The sequence below is a fragment of the Sarcophilus harrisii genome, chromosome 4, assembly GCF_902635505.1.
Source record: "Sarcophilus harrisii chromosome 4, mSarHar1.11, whole genome shotgun sequence".
NCBI classification, from domain to species: domain Eukaryota; kingdom Metazoa; phylum Chordata; class Mammalia; order Dasyuromorphia; family Dasyuridae; genus Sarcophilus; species Sarcophilus harrisii.
Genome location: NC_045429.1, coordinates 168,729,596 through 168,744,194, shown reverse-complemented (window position 1 = coordinate 168,744,194; position 14,599 = coordinate 168,729,596). Strand labels below are relative to the sequence as shown.

The 14,599-nt window shown below is 34.5% G+C and overlaps 1 protein-coding gene across 8 annotated transcripts in view; it reads right to left on the bottom strand.

Annotated features, from left to right (window-relative positions):
• PTPRK (protein tyrosine phosphatase receptor type K) overlaps positions 1-14,599 on the bottom strand; it is a 721,856-nt gene that overhangs the window by 518,665 nt on the left and 188,592 nt on the right. For all 8 annotated transcript variants that reach the window (XM_031964293.1, XM_031964294.1, XM_031964287.1 and 5 more), the window contains exon 2: positions 4,804-4,926. In XM_031964293.1, coding sequence (XP_031820153.1) covers positions 4,804-4,926 — 123 coding nt within the window. The remainder of the gene's footprint in view (positions 1-4,803; positions 4,927-14,599) is intronic.

The following is a 14,599-nucleotide window of genomic DNA, read 5'->3' as shown; positions in this document are numbered from 1 at the left end:
AAGAAATAAAGGACTTGGGTAGGGGCAAAGGGATTCAATCTTTGAGTTAAGAAGGGCTCTAAGCTCTTAAGATTTATGTAGGGCTTTGTAGGGGACAATGTAAAAAGTTTAAGGGAAACTAATATGACTCTAAAAAGAAAAGTACTATATCTGTCTAACCCAAAAGTACTCTATGTTATTTTCTATCTAAGGCATCCCATCTTTGCTCCTATTCAAAGCACTGGATACTACATGTTCAGAATGTTCTTCAATTTCACTTGCTCCTCAGCTCAAGTTCACATCCTAAGTGAGGCTTTCCCAGATTACCAAATTATTAGCAACTTTTCCATAGTAATAGATATTACTAAGTTTGTAAACATTAATCTATAAATAGAGTTTATTTCTAGTAGAGAACAAGCTGCTGGAGGGAAAAGGCAATATTTTCATTTTTACTTTTTTTTCTTTGAGTCCTCAGCTCTCAGGATAATATCTGGTACATATAAACATTTAATAAATGCTTATTAAAGGAAATCATGTCACAATTTCATATGTGTGGCTCACTCTAGCTATCCCATAAATTATCTAGCATACCACAATTTATTCAAAAACCAATGGATTCTGCTTTATAAAAGTGTACTGTAACAAGTGTAATTGTTTTAAGTCATTTATTCCATAACAAGAATTACATCTAAACATCTATCTTCCAGAGTTAACATTAAATGACAGTGTTCAATCAATATAATAAAGATATAAAGATAGAAATGGAATGGCAGATGAGAAGGAATGATTGCTTTTTGTTTTTTTTTTTTTAAGTTAAAATTTTCCTCCACCTTATTTTTTTGAACTAACAGAAATTATGTTGGGTAAAAATAAAATGGTCATGGCCTTTTATCTTCCTCTGCACGATTAATTATTTAATGTCCTATTAATTAGAAGATGTAGCAGAATTTTAAACCCTTTCATTTTCTCTGTATATCATCCTATCTAGGAACCACAAATTAAGTTGTTCATCAAAGGTGAGTCATCAAGGTCATCTAAGCCAGTCAGGACCTCTTGAGTTATTCATTACCTAACTTCAGTAGTAATTAACAATGGCAACATTTCCATAAATCAACTTCTTTCTGATTATTCTCTGATGATGAACAGCCAAAATGTGTGTATGTTCCAATCCTCTCCCCTTTTAATTTTGTCCTAATATTTCAAGTTAAATATGCCAGAGAATAGTGATGCTAAAGAAACTGCAAGGGTTTTTCTAATTAAAATATACCAACAAAACATCATCAAAAGAGAGAGATAAACATATGTACAAAAATGAAATATTATCTGTTGACAATATAGGAATAAAATTTAGAAAACAAAGGATCTTAGCATCACAGTGAAATTTTTTTCCTTTGCAAAGAAAAGACAGCTCAGTTTAGCTTCAACAACCACTACTTGCCTACTCACCCATGGCAAACAGCAGTTAGAAAAGAACACAGATTTCAGTCATCTTATCAGTTTTATCACTACAAAAAAGAATTAGTAACATAATTCTATGGCAATTGACCTCTTTTCTGTGCTTATTTACAAGGTGGGATTAAAGAGTATACATTTTATAATTTCCATTGCAGGTTTTACTTCTTTTTAGGTTTGTATTTTTGGTTGGTCTTGTTTGCTTTGATTTGGGCTTTTTGGGGAAAGAAGTTGTTTTTTGGGTTTGTTTGTTTGTTTGGATAGACTAATCTATTTTGTATTTTAACTAAATCTGTCATTTCATTAGTTTTAAGAATTCCAGAGAGCAATGTATTTGTTCGATGAAGATCAGGACCTTATTTGAAACTTACAGTTTTAAAGAGATTCCAGAGGCACTGAAATATTACAAACAAGTTTATATTCCAAGCCAATGTTGCCAATGGCTGCCATCTCTCCCCATTTTCAAAGATCTCAAGAGTCTATTGACTAAAGTCTTTTCTAAGCTCTCTGGCTTTGTTCCTTGTGAGAACTGATTGATAGAAGCATTTCCTTAAAAATAAGAATCAATCAGCAAACAAAAAGTACTTGGTACAGTGCTGGGTGCTGGACATACAAAAATAAAAATGAAACTGTCCTTGTCCTCAAAGAATTAAGTGTTTGGTGTCTATTCTCTTGTCACTTCCTTTTTCTTGGCATTAAGAGCTTAGATCATAATTAGTTTATTGTATTACACATCATCAATACAATTATTATTTTTCTTACTTTGATATTTCATTTTGATTTTTTTTTTGGCCTCATTAAGTCTATGATCTACCTGAACACACACACACAATTGAGGTAGAAATAACTCCAATATTGGTAAGCAATTATTTCTTACATATGCAGGTGTAGTTAATTTTATTTTTTGTGCTGTTATTTGGTATTTGCTGTTTCCAAAGCTTTCTTACTCTTTTCTTTAAAAAAATATTTTTGATAAATACAGAGATGGTTTCCATGTGATCAACAGACTTAAGGTTTTTTATGTTATTCTTCTAACATATTTTCCAATATTTTCCATTATCCTCCTCTGTGGCCACTTTTATATTTATTTAGGTCACTAATAAAAATAGTGGTTTCATTTAGAGGCTTTTGTTGATTTCAACAGAATATTTATTCTGCAACACATTTTGAGACATACACTACAGTAATCTTGAATGTGATCTTTGTTGATATGTTTCTCTTGAGCCTTACAATCTGAGAATTGTTGTGTTGTGATGACAGTTTCACATGTAGTATTTTTTGTTGGCTTTGGATAAAAGATAAAATTAACTCTGCCAAATCCTTTGCCTTTCTGGGAAAAATAAAAACATCATATACCATCTTTCTTCTTATTTCCCAACTTCCTGGCTTCATTCATAGTGAAAATATCAAGATATATGTGATTTACTTCTCATAATAGCATTTCAATAGTTCAATAATTAGGATATCATATGTGGTCTAAAATCTGTGTGATTGTTAATCCATTTTTCTGCCATTCTACCACCACCACTAGAGAAGAAAGGAGTATATGATAGAGTGGAGCTTGTATTTTGTTTTATTTCATGAATCATCATGATCAAAGAATTCACCACGTAGTCAGCCTATTAGTAATGAATCTTTTCACATTCAGTCGCGGTCATACTCTGAAGAGAAATAATCTCTAATGGGGCACATATACAAAAAATCTTTCTAACAGAATACAAACTCCCAGAGTTTACATTTAACTGGCACACACCAGGGTCATCACAACACAATGAGGCACAGGAGTAGACATATGGGTAGAATATGGAACAGAAGCGAATAAAGGATATTTTTATGTCTACCAATTTTCTCAAAGTCACAAAGCTAGTGAATGCCAAAATAAAAAAAAAGATGCTCTGTCTCTAAGTACAGCATATTTCTTACTGTATCATACATATCTCATTTAAAGCTTTGTTTTTGTTTTTTAAACCAAATACTCAGCAAAGCAAGAATAAAAAGGCAAAAGGGATTTTGATCAAAAATTTTCTCCCCCTCCCCCTTTGCCTAAATTCCTTCTGGATTTACATTGTTATGTAACCGAGAAAAGATGCATAATATAGTGAGAAAATGCACTAAATGTAATGCTGGAGAAACTGATGCAAGATAGAAATTAGAGAGTATTTAATAATTTACTTAAAAAGGAGAGATTTATTGGGACCAAATGGCATATATACACATGGCTCATTCACAGGGGGTAGACTGAGGCAGGAGCGGAGTCAGGGTGCTGAGAGCTGGAAGGAGCCTCTGACAGGGTGGGAAGAGCCACCAGAGATGGGGAAGACATAATGGGGGGAGACACTCCTGAGATGGGGAGAGGCAACTTGATAAGATGGTATCTGATATTCTGATAGCTTGGGATAGAGAGAGGCATTCTGATATTCTAAAATATAAGATCTTTTTTCCTTATCAAATATTCTGATTAAGAGGGAGGGGTGGTTTTGCAGGATTGAGCAGCACAATTATAAACTGAGGCAGGATAATAAAAGAGAACTGTGGCACAACACTAGAAGCTTAACTTTTAATCCTGGTCAACTCAGTACTATTACTAGTTCTGCCAATATCGATGTTTTCTTTATTTAAATATAATATGGATAATATTATCTCTTACATTTTCCCCCAGAGACAGTGCCAGTTAGCCAGCATTTATTGGCCACTCTATTATTATAATACTTGTGAAGATAAGGCAAAGCTTTAAATTAAAACATTAAAGCTTCCAAGGGAATAACAAATTTAAAACACATTATCCCTAGTAAGATATGGTGTGGCACTTAAAATAAGGAAGAGCAAAGAACATACCAAACCGTGTAATTCTGTGATATTTTAAAAAGTTTGAGAGATGTAGATTCTAGGTTAATTAGTCATCTTATTAATACTCTGTTATTAATAAAATGCCTTACACCTCTCATGGTCTGTGAGATAACAACTTAAATGACCAAGAAAGAGTGGATGTTTTGGAGGATAACAATTAACTCTAAGTGATTAAACAATTAAGAAAAGAATGAGTATCTAGAGATAGGTGACAGGAAGTACCCAAATCACAGGAAAAAAACTGGTCAATTTTCCTATTCCCCAGTCAGACAAAAGGGTGAATCCACATTTTCCCAGATCTGTATAGGTAAACACAAAGACCAAGAATCCCCCCATTCCCTTAAACTCAGAATTTCTTTTACAGTCTTTGATTAGACCTATTCCCTGGTAAGTCTTTGCCAAGGATTTTGTATATTCATTATATGAAGAAGTAGAAAAGGGGAAAAAAATCTTGGCCCTAATTCAACAATCAGTTATTAATACTAAAAAAGAAATAAAACACAATATTACCACAATGCTTCTTACCTTGAGGCATTTCAGGAGGCAAATAATGAGGCTCTTGAGAACTAACATGAACCCATTCAAAATCATCATATAGGTCTTGATGGTAATCACAAGCTCCAGGACCATCATCGAAGGTACAACCCCCTAAAGGAAACAAAAGAGAAGTCTTTTATTAATTTCCAGAAAAATTAAAATTTCAAAATATTGTATATAAGTATTTTCAAAGTGGTTTGTTAAAACAGTTTAGAAGTTCAATTCTTTCCTCTCCTCCTAAGCATCCCAACTATCAACAGGGTCTTCAAATTTCTCTATCCAAGAGAATTCTTCCCACTACGACATTTCCCCTTGTGGAAGTAACTAGATTGAGCTATTAAACTGAAGATATAAGTGGGTCCTGAATGAGAGACCCAAAATGCTAGCATTTTAATTAATAAAGGCAATATTATGTTAGTGTACACTTCAAAATCCCTGATATGCAAATTACCTATAGCAAGACTGTTATGGGCCAGAACTCTGAACTTGAAACAAAGGATTCTTATGCGGTACTAAGTCAGTGGAATTAATAGAGACAATAGTTATCTAATTTAGCATGGTTCAGTATGATTGATTTAATCCTACAAGAAGATGTTATGGGCCAGAACTTGAAATAAGATACTAAGTGGAATTGAGGAGATAATGGTTAAATCTAGTTTAGCACTGATTTATTCCTACAACAAATAATGGTTTCCTAGTGATATAATGATTAGTTTGTTCTCAGTGTGTAGCATATAAGCTAGAAGCCTCAGACAGGGAGATTCAGAGATTCAGAGACAAGTAGACAGAAGACTGGAGGCTGAAGGTTGGAGCACAAGCCCTTGGACTCAGATTCATCCCATCTCACAGCACCTTGGTGGCAGGCTTTCCTCTTTTGCTTCTCCCCTGAAACCAAGACTCTGGAAAGGCCTCCAGAAAACTAGACAAGCACCAAGCGAAGGAGATAGGACTTTGAAGGAGATAAAAAAGAATTTGGACTTTAACACCGGACTGCATTTGTGATGATTACTGAATTGAAACAAAGGCTGCCTCCAGAGACCCCAAGAAAATCTCAACAGAGAACATTACATTTTAGAGAGAACTTTACACAAGACCAACTAAAAGATAAGAACAGAAAATGAGTCTGATGGGATAATTTAGTTCTGTTCAAGTGAAATAGTATTTCAATTACTGAAAAATAGATTTAATGTTCCTGACCTTAACCCAGTCCAAACACAAATTCATTCAGGGTCACAAGATACCATGTAAGAAAAGGATAGTTCATTTTATTTCACTTTCTATTATTGTTTTGGAGGACAAAATCTTGTGATTAAGATTAACCTTCATATGATTTTATATCTACATATACTCTGGCCTTTTGAAAACAATAATTTTCCTCCACAATGTAAATCAATTGTACATTTTAATTTGTGAGAATTTTTGAGGCAGTAAAAAAGGATAAGATTTTGCTTCCTGATTTTTTTAATGGCTTTAAATATATATATAGTTATTTTAATCATGCTATGAAAACAATCGCCCATGCTTCCAAGCATTTTAGGAAGCAGGTAGAACTGACATAATCAATGGACCCAGTAAGAAAAATACATATCTTAGTTCCTTTCAAATAATCTGTACATTCTCTTTTCAGAGGAGTAAGTGTACAATCTTGAATTCTCTTAGTTTATTTTTCAGGAAACAGAAGGATATGGAACTAGTTGATTTTGATGAACCTCATCAATTTCACGACCTAAAAAGGAAAAAAAAATTCCTTTTGACTCACAGTTTAAGATTAGCTCCATTCAGCATCATTTTGACAATTATTATTAAAATGTAAATATAGTATGCTAAATGTCACTGTCTGTCCAAGAGTTTCTCAGTGAGATCTGGAAGAGATGTTTGCCAGCAAGCAGTTTTGTTTAAAATATAATCTATAGATTTGCTCTTAAAATTCTTTCTATAATTTCCCTGGGGGAGGAGGGAAGGTCACTTGAAATTTTGCAACAGATATTTTTTTTTTTTAAAGTATGATACTCATATTCTTGTATAACAGAAAGGAAAAGTCTTCCACAAAATTTAGTTTGTTGTCAAGAGTGCTAAAATGACTTACAGAATTGCAAAATATGCCTTCTGGGCACCCATTACCATTTTTAATGGCTTAAGTGCTCTCTATATAAATTTAAAGTACTAGTGATACCTACATTGACTCATTTGGAAGACAAATGACTTTAATTGCCTTCTTTCAGACTCAATGTTAATTTTAGACTGGAGGCATCTGATTAGCAGGAACAACAACCTAGAGAATCAGTGAAAAATAAATGGATCAGCACAGGCTATTAGTTGAACTAGAGGAACACAGTAAACCTGTGAAATTTACCCATGAAAATAAGACAACTACTAACTTTCTGGAATAATTTATCCCAGATAGAAATAAATCCACCTCTTTTCTACCTGATGATAGGAGTAAAGAATTCCAGTTAATCAAACATCATGCTTAATAAACAATTAATTTAGGCTACTATAGAAAGATCGGTAATTTCCAAACACTTAAAATGCAATAAAGTATAATTAAGACAAATTGTACAGAAGTTAATTTTCATTTATTTTATGACTCCCTTTTTTCTTCTAATATTACAGTAAACACATTGAGCTTCCACAATGTTTCCCAGTCTAATATCTTAACTTACAGTGTCCATCTGTGCATTTCAGGACTTCCAGGTAATACAGTGTTCCAACTGGTGAAATGTTCAATAACTGTTCATTCTGGCTTTCTTATGAGGCTGGCAAACAGCAAGTATAGAAAACTGATATTTTTGTATCTATCTACAAGGTATACATCTTAAAATTAGGGGTACAGTTTTTTGAGCTAACAAAAAAAATTATAAATCTATTCTAATTTCTGTAATATTTCTATAATGCTGGCATTTCCTTGCTCAAGTGGAATTAACTAGAACTGTTTTGCTTTTTCTGTTTCTCAGGATAACTAAAATGCTTCAAAACTAAAGAAAAGAATACATTCACATTATTACACTATTACTGAATATGAACATGAACTGTGACACTAAGTTCTGGCATAATGATGATGAGAACTGAAATTGTTCTTTCCAAGGTTGCAAATAATCTCTTAACTGCTAAAATGTAAGGCCTTTTCTCATTCTTCACCCTTTTGACTTCTCTGCCACATCTGACATTTCTGACCATTCCTTCTCTCTTAAACACAAGTTCCTCACATTCTTTCCAAGTTTTTACTGCATAAGATAAGAGACTGAAAGCCAGAAGAGTCCCTTAGAAGCTAGTTAGTCCAATCTGCTCATTTTAGGAAATCCCTGAAAGATTATCACAAGTTACAAATTGGCAGACATGGAACTTAAATTCACACCTTTAATTGCAATAACAATACTTTTCCCTCTGCAATACCCTTTCTCTGTCTGAACTCTTCAGTCTTCTTTGTTGGATCATCATCCCATCTAATCTCCTAAACTTGTACAGCTCACTTCAGAAGTGCATTCTGGTGATCTCATCAGTTCTCATTTTAGTTATCTCTACATAAATGACTCCCACAAATAATTTATAAGCTCTAATGTTTGTCTTCTACATATCCATTATATTTATCCTGAACTTCAATACTCCACCATAAACTATCTTTTGGATACCTCCAACAGGAGATTTATAAGATTATCAAAGCAGATATTGATATAAACTGAGATCTTTTGGGGGGAAAATGATGTAACCTCCCCCTCTCCCCCATCCTTACCCCCAAACCCTGGGAAAAGCATATGTTCTCAGACAAGCCCTTCCCAAGTTAAGTGGCTTCATTCAATTGGAGATCTTGGTCAAATCACCCTCCACTGAAACTGAGATCTTTTAGGGGTAGCCTAGATCCCCTTCAGGGAATTCCCAGACTCTGGGAAGAAGCCTTCAAACTCCTAGTTAAGTGATTTTTTTGATTGGAGATCTCTATCTAATGATCTCTTATTGAATATCCCAGACAGCTCCCAGCCCCAGGCCAACATTTGCCCATATAACTAGGGGGTCTGTTAACACACTTTTGCCAAATTACTAATTAGGAATTTTGTTTGCTAAGAGAACATCCTTCTTAGTGAACAATAAACTTCCTTTTTGTCATGCAGACCTTTCACAGGTTTGCAAATTCTTCTTTCTCATTGGACCTGCACCGACCAGAGGAAGGCATTCCCATCCCAATTCTCACACCTCCCACTATCATTAACACCACATCAGTATGACTGAAACAGAACTCATTATCTTTTCTACTTCCCTTTAAATTCATTTCTCTTTGGGGATTTCCTTTTTTTACTGAATATACACTGTGTGGGATGGTGCCAGAACCCCTTACCCAAACTGATTACTCAGAGGCATCTTCAGATACAAAGAGGAAACATTTATTTGGTCCTTGCAAGAAGAGACCTAAGCAGCTCTCATCACCCAGCATTGTGCCTGGGAATTGGAATTAGTAATTTCTAAGCTGGAAATAGTGAATTTGGTTAAATAGTAAAGAAGCCAAGTCTTTCAATTGGATGGACTTGAAAAACTATTGACCAATGATCAGCAATGTTGTCTACTTCCTGGAGCTTAGACTTACTGTCTGATCTTTCCTGCTCTACAGACCTCTGAGAATAGGGATAAGGTAGCTTCCGACAGGCCTAGATTCTGATCTACTCCACCCCATAGACTTCTTGAGAAATCTTCACCTGTTTCAATTTTACACATCTTTGTCTTTCAAGTTACCCAAATTCAAAAATTAGTGTCTTCCTTGATCATCTTCTCTCTTAATACAATCAGTTGCCATATCCTGTCAATATTGGCTCCATAAAATCTCTCCCTTTCATTCCATTTTCCTTACTTGGTTACCACAATATTTCAGGTCTTTATCATCTCTCACCTGGACTATCTGAACAACCTTCTATTGATTTCACTATCTTGAGTCTCTCACCTGTCCAATCCATTTGTTACGCAGCTATCAAAATAATCTTCCAAAATATAAGTATGATCATGTTGGCCCCCTCAGTAAAAAGCTTCTATAATTCCCTATTTACTATATGTTAACATGAAGATTCCACAAGTGTTGGTGGAAAATTCAAGTTTCATACTCATCTAAAATTAAAAATAAAGTATTATGGAATATCTGGAAATACCTAATAAGGTGAATTCACTTTATAAGATTGATATAACTTATCTGGAATTGCATTCAAAAATCACAAGATCATAGATTTTAGGCCTGGAGCAACTGAGAAATCAAACCTCCTCATTCTAAAAATAAGGAAACAGAATCTGAGGACAAAAAGTTGAGGGGTACAGGGACCAAATCCCCAAAATATATTTAGGGTTTTGGCTGGTGTCTAGAGGTGTTTGAAAATAATGTGTAGGTTATTGCACCATTGACTGGTGTGCTAAGTTTAAAAAGAGAGTTAGTGATTAACAAGGAAAAAGTTCCTAGTGGACCATGCTACAAACATGGGGTGGGGAAGGGGGTTTGTTAAATTCCTAATGAATTAGCAATTAAAAAGAGGAAGGGGAAAGTCTTAGATCAGGAGTCCTCAAACTTTTTAAATAAGGGGCCAGTTCACTGTCCCTCAGACTGTTGGAGGGCCGGACTATAGTAAAAACAAAAACTTAGTTTTGTGGGCCTTCAGTCTGTCGCATCTGGCCCGCGGGTCGTAGTTTGAGGACCCCTGTATAGTAGAGAAATAATCTTGGGGACTGATAGCTATAGTTTGGCCTCCAGATTGTTACAGTGAGGTCAAGATAATCCTGTCAACATCTCTCCCACCTTGCCTTTGAGAGTAGGTAGGCCTCCAGATTGTTTACAATAACTGTGGGAATTCAACTACAACCCACAGCAACAAAGGCTCACTTCCTGCCCACTTAAATTCAACAAAGGCTTTCTGTCAAGGTTCCTCCTTATGGCTCATCTATCTACCAAAGACCTAATCTTTTGCTGCTGTCCTATTCACCCATCAAAATGACTTTAAAGTCACATAACTAATAAATATCTAAATCAAGATTCAAACTTAAAGTTTTTCTAACTCTAAGTCTAGTTTTTTTTGTTTTTTTGTTTTTTTTTCCCTCTGAGTTACTTTATTTGTCTCTACAATGGCCACTTTTGTACAATTAATAGAACCTGGAAGTAAAGTCCAACTCTCTGAAGCATCATGTGTGGTGATCAGACTAGATGTTAAATTCCCTCTAAGTTCTAAGATGTTATGGATTGATCTTTAGTTTTACAACAATGTTCTACTCAACAACAATAACAACAACAAAATTGTGACTCATCAAATTAAGAAAATAGATAATAATGGAAATATTTTGCTTGATTTCAAATGGATAATTGATATATTGCTTGCCCTCTCAATGGGTAAGAAAGAATGAGATAATTTGAATGCAAACAAAAAATGCAAAAAATAAATAAGTGGAAAGGGTTTTAAAAGGGGAAAAAAATGCTTCTGGAAAGATATTTCAATTTCAAAGACTGTTAATTCCTTGGTGTCAATTGATCAGCAGAAAAAACAAATCCATCACTGGTAATGTTTGTCCTCCACTATGATGAAGTATTTAAAATATATGCAAGCTCTTCATCTAAAAATCAAATGCTAATCTAGCTTGTATGATCAGCTCTCACTAAGTTGCTAAACTGCTCACTCAAAAGGACTGGCACACAGGAGGAGATGCTGTGGGCCTGAGATGTGGCCTGCCAAAGCATCTGGCACTTTGAAAAATAGAGCCTTGGGAATTTAGTTACAGAGCTGACAGTAGTTCTCTGTGTGAACATGGGAATGGCGCCTATTTCTCTATAGTCATCAGAGATGAATACTCCACTCTGAACTTTTTTGAAGGCACATAATTTGACAAAATGCTGGGACAAGTCAAAGTAAAATAAAGCAAACCTGTGGCTCCAAAATTAAATCAATATTCCCTAAGCCAGTGCAGGGCAGGAAGCTGGGAAAAGGCCATAGGTGCTTTGGATGGCTCAGAAGTTAGTGGGGAACAGTCGTACTGTTATATTTTAATTGCAGTGTCCTCCAGAAAGTCCTTCCCCTGACCCTCCCCCATCTCCAGGGCAGCTGTGTAGTTCTTAATTATCTTATTGAATATGAGGACCATGAGCACACAGTTATCTTTCATGGTTTTCTTTTCTATTTGCTTAGAACAAGCTTCCATTTAACTAAAGACACTGACCATTTTCAGTTCTTTTGTTCAAATTAAATTTCCCTTGGCATAAATAAAGTTTTAAAAGTTAAGAGGGAAGTATGGGGCAAAATATATGGGGGGAAGTGTTATGTCAAACCAAATGTACTTGGAATAAATGACTGATTCAGATGGTTGATAACCTTCAAGCATAATCACAAACATAATCATTTCCCTTATGAGTTCAAGTCAGAAACCTAAATTTGCTCATTTAAATACCCAACTGTCCATTAAAATTGGATTGATCTTCTCATCAAAAAGCATAGTCCCATACTATCTCATGGGGCACTGGAATATAGAACTACTAACACATGGGACATTAATTTAAACTAACTTTAAACCTACTATTTTTATATGACTTAATGGGAAAGCATAATACAAATGTCTATCAAAAATAAACCTTTTAACAAAGGATACAATCAACGGCTTAAAAAAAATCTAATAGACCAAAATTAAAATTCAAACAAAATACACAAAAATTAAAGATCCTCTAAAGTTTTACATTTAGTTTATCAAGTTTCACAGCTGCACTAGGAGAAATGTGAAATGGTAATCACTGAAAAACTATTTTATTTAAAATTAATAAAGACATATTAATTTCACATATTTTCTTATTTCACATTCTTATTTTTGTAACCAAAGTAATGCCATGCCTATAATATGGGCATAGAAAAAAAACAACATGTAATCACAAGTTAGAGATAGTTTGAGATCAGCTGATAGGAGAAATACTCATAATAACTAAATTTAATATATCAAAGTTTAGGTACAATACCAAAGAATGTGATTTTACTTTTTAAACCTGTTTACCCCATGAAATACAGTACACATACACACACACACACACACACACACACACACACAAATGGAATTAACAAATATCTTCCCAGTTTCAGCTAATAGCAAGTGGCCGAATGCATATGACTGGGTAAAAGTCATTGATAATCTATTGTCAGTAATAATGGTTTAATAATTTTTTTAGAGTTCCAGTATAGAATGACATCTTGTCACATTAAATAAGTTTATATAGATTACATTTCACTAGGCAAAGAATTTTGTCCCTCATATATAAAATAAGGGAGTAGAGGCACTAGATCATTTATAAAATCCCTTCCAGGTCAAAACTATATGACTTACATAAGTATTGGAAAATAAATCCTGAATCCACACAACTTGGACAATACAAATATGCTTGTAGAATTTTTGACAAAATATACAGATAAATATACCGATAAAACTCAAAGGAAAATGAGATAATTCCAAAGTCGACCCTAACTATCCTAATTGTTGATCCCAATTATAGTTATCACTGCCAAATCATGACTTTCCCCATTAGGTTTCAACATATCATTGTTCAGTATAAGAAATTAAAAGGGAATTTGGGGGCAGTTTTGTGGAAATCACTGACTACATGCAAAGGTCAACAGACAACACAGAGCCTCTGACCAGACACTTAAACCAAATTTTACAATAAATTACTGTATACAACCCATAAAAGAGAAAAAAAAAAATCAAACTTCTCTGGTATGAAGGGACAGCCAAAATTTTTTTACATCATATTTTTCAAATCTTGGGGCATACTTCTAGCCCCCATGCTATGAAAGAATATATTTCATTTTTAGATAGACTCCCTTTCACACCCACATATGAGACAGGCAGAGATAGGCAGTATCGTGCAGACAGTGAGACTCTCAGTCTAAAACAGACAGACAGACTGTTAGAAACTGAGACAGAAAGAAAGACTGTCAGAGATAGAGACAGACAGGAAGGCAGGAGAAATTTCAAGTGGCTCTTCCATTTCGTTGACTAATGAAGGCAGGTAGAACAAGTCAAGCTGGTTCAATGGTATTTCTATCGAAGTGCAAAATGCTCACATGTAAAAGTAAAGATATATGAATTTTCAAAGCAGGTGCATCTTCAGACAAATGTGGTAGCTACATTTCTATTGATTTTCAGGAATTATGTGTGAAGAAAGAAACAGAAAAAAAAATCAGGTAAGATTTTAGACTGTGTTGAGGTGTCAAGTTGACAACAGTCTGGGCCCTGGGATATTCTTCATGTTTAATCTGTTTTTATTCCCTCTTAATTGTTCTCTCTTGGAGAAAATGGTCAAAGACTAGGGAGTTTTTCATGGCCCTAAAGTTTGGGCTTGCCCTCATACTCTCCAATGAATAAGAAGCAGACACACCGAACCAAGGCACAGGTAAGTAATGAAAGAATTTTCCAAGTTCAGCAAAAGCTATATCCCTAGGAACAAGCAGTTTCAGACAAACCTAGTATTAAGGGAGGGGCAGGATCCTAGCAACATAATACAAGCTTATTAAACGAATAGTATTTCTATCCAGGTGATGTATAATCTAAAGCAAAGACTTTTCCTCAGCTGACTGAGTACCTTATTCTTCGATAAGAATAGTGCACAGCACGAAGTGGTTGTCAGAATCCTTTTCCATTTTCTGTATTTTACATTAATAAAACTTAAAGAAATTATGCTTTCCACTTTTTTGGTAAACTCCCTTCCTATGCATCCACTGAGGTAGTGATTGGAAAAGATACCTAATCAGGGTCATTCTTTAAATGATACTTTACCCTGTGCACTAGTGTATGG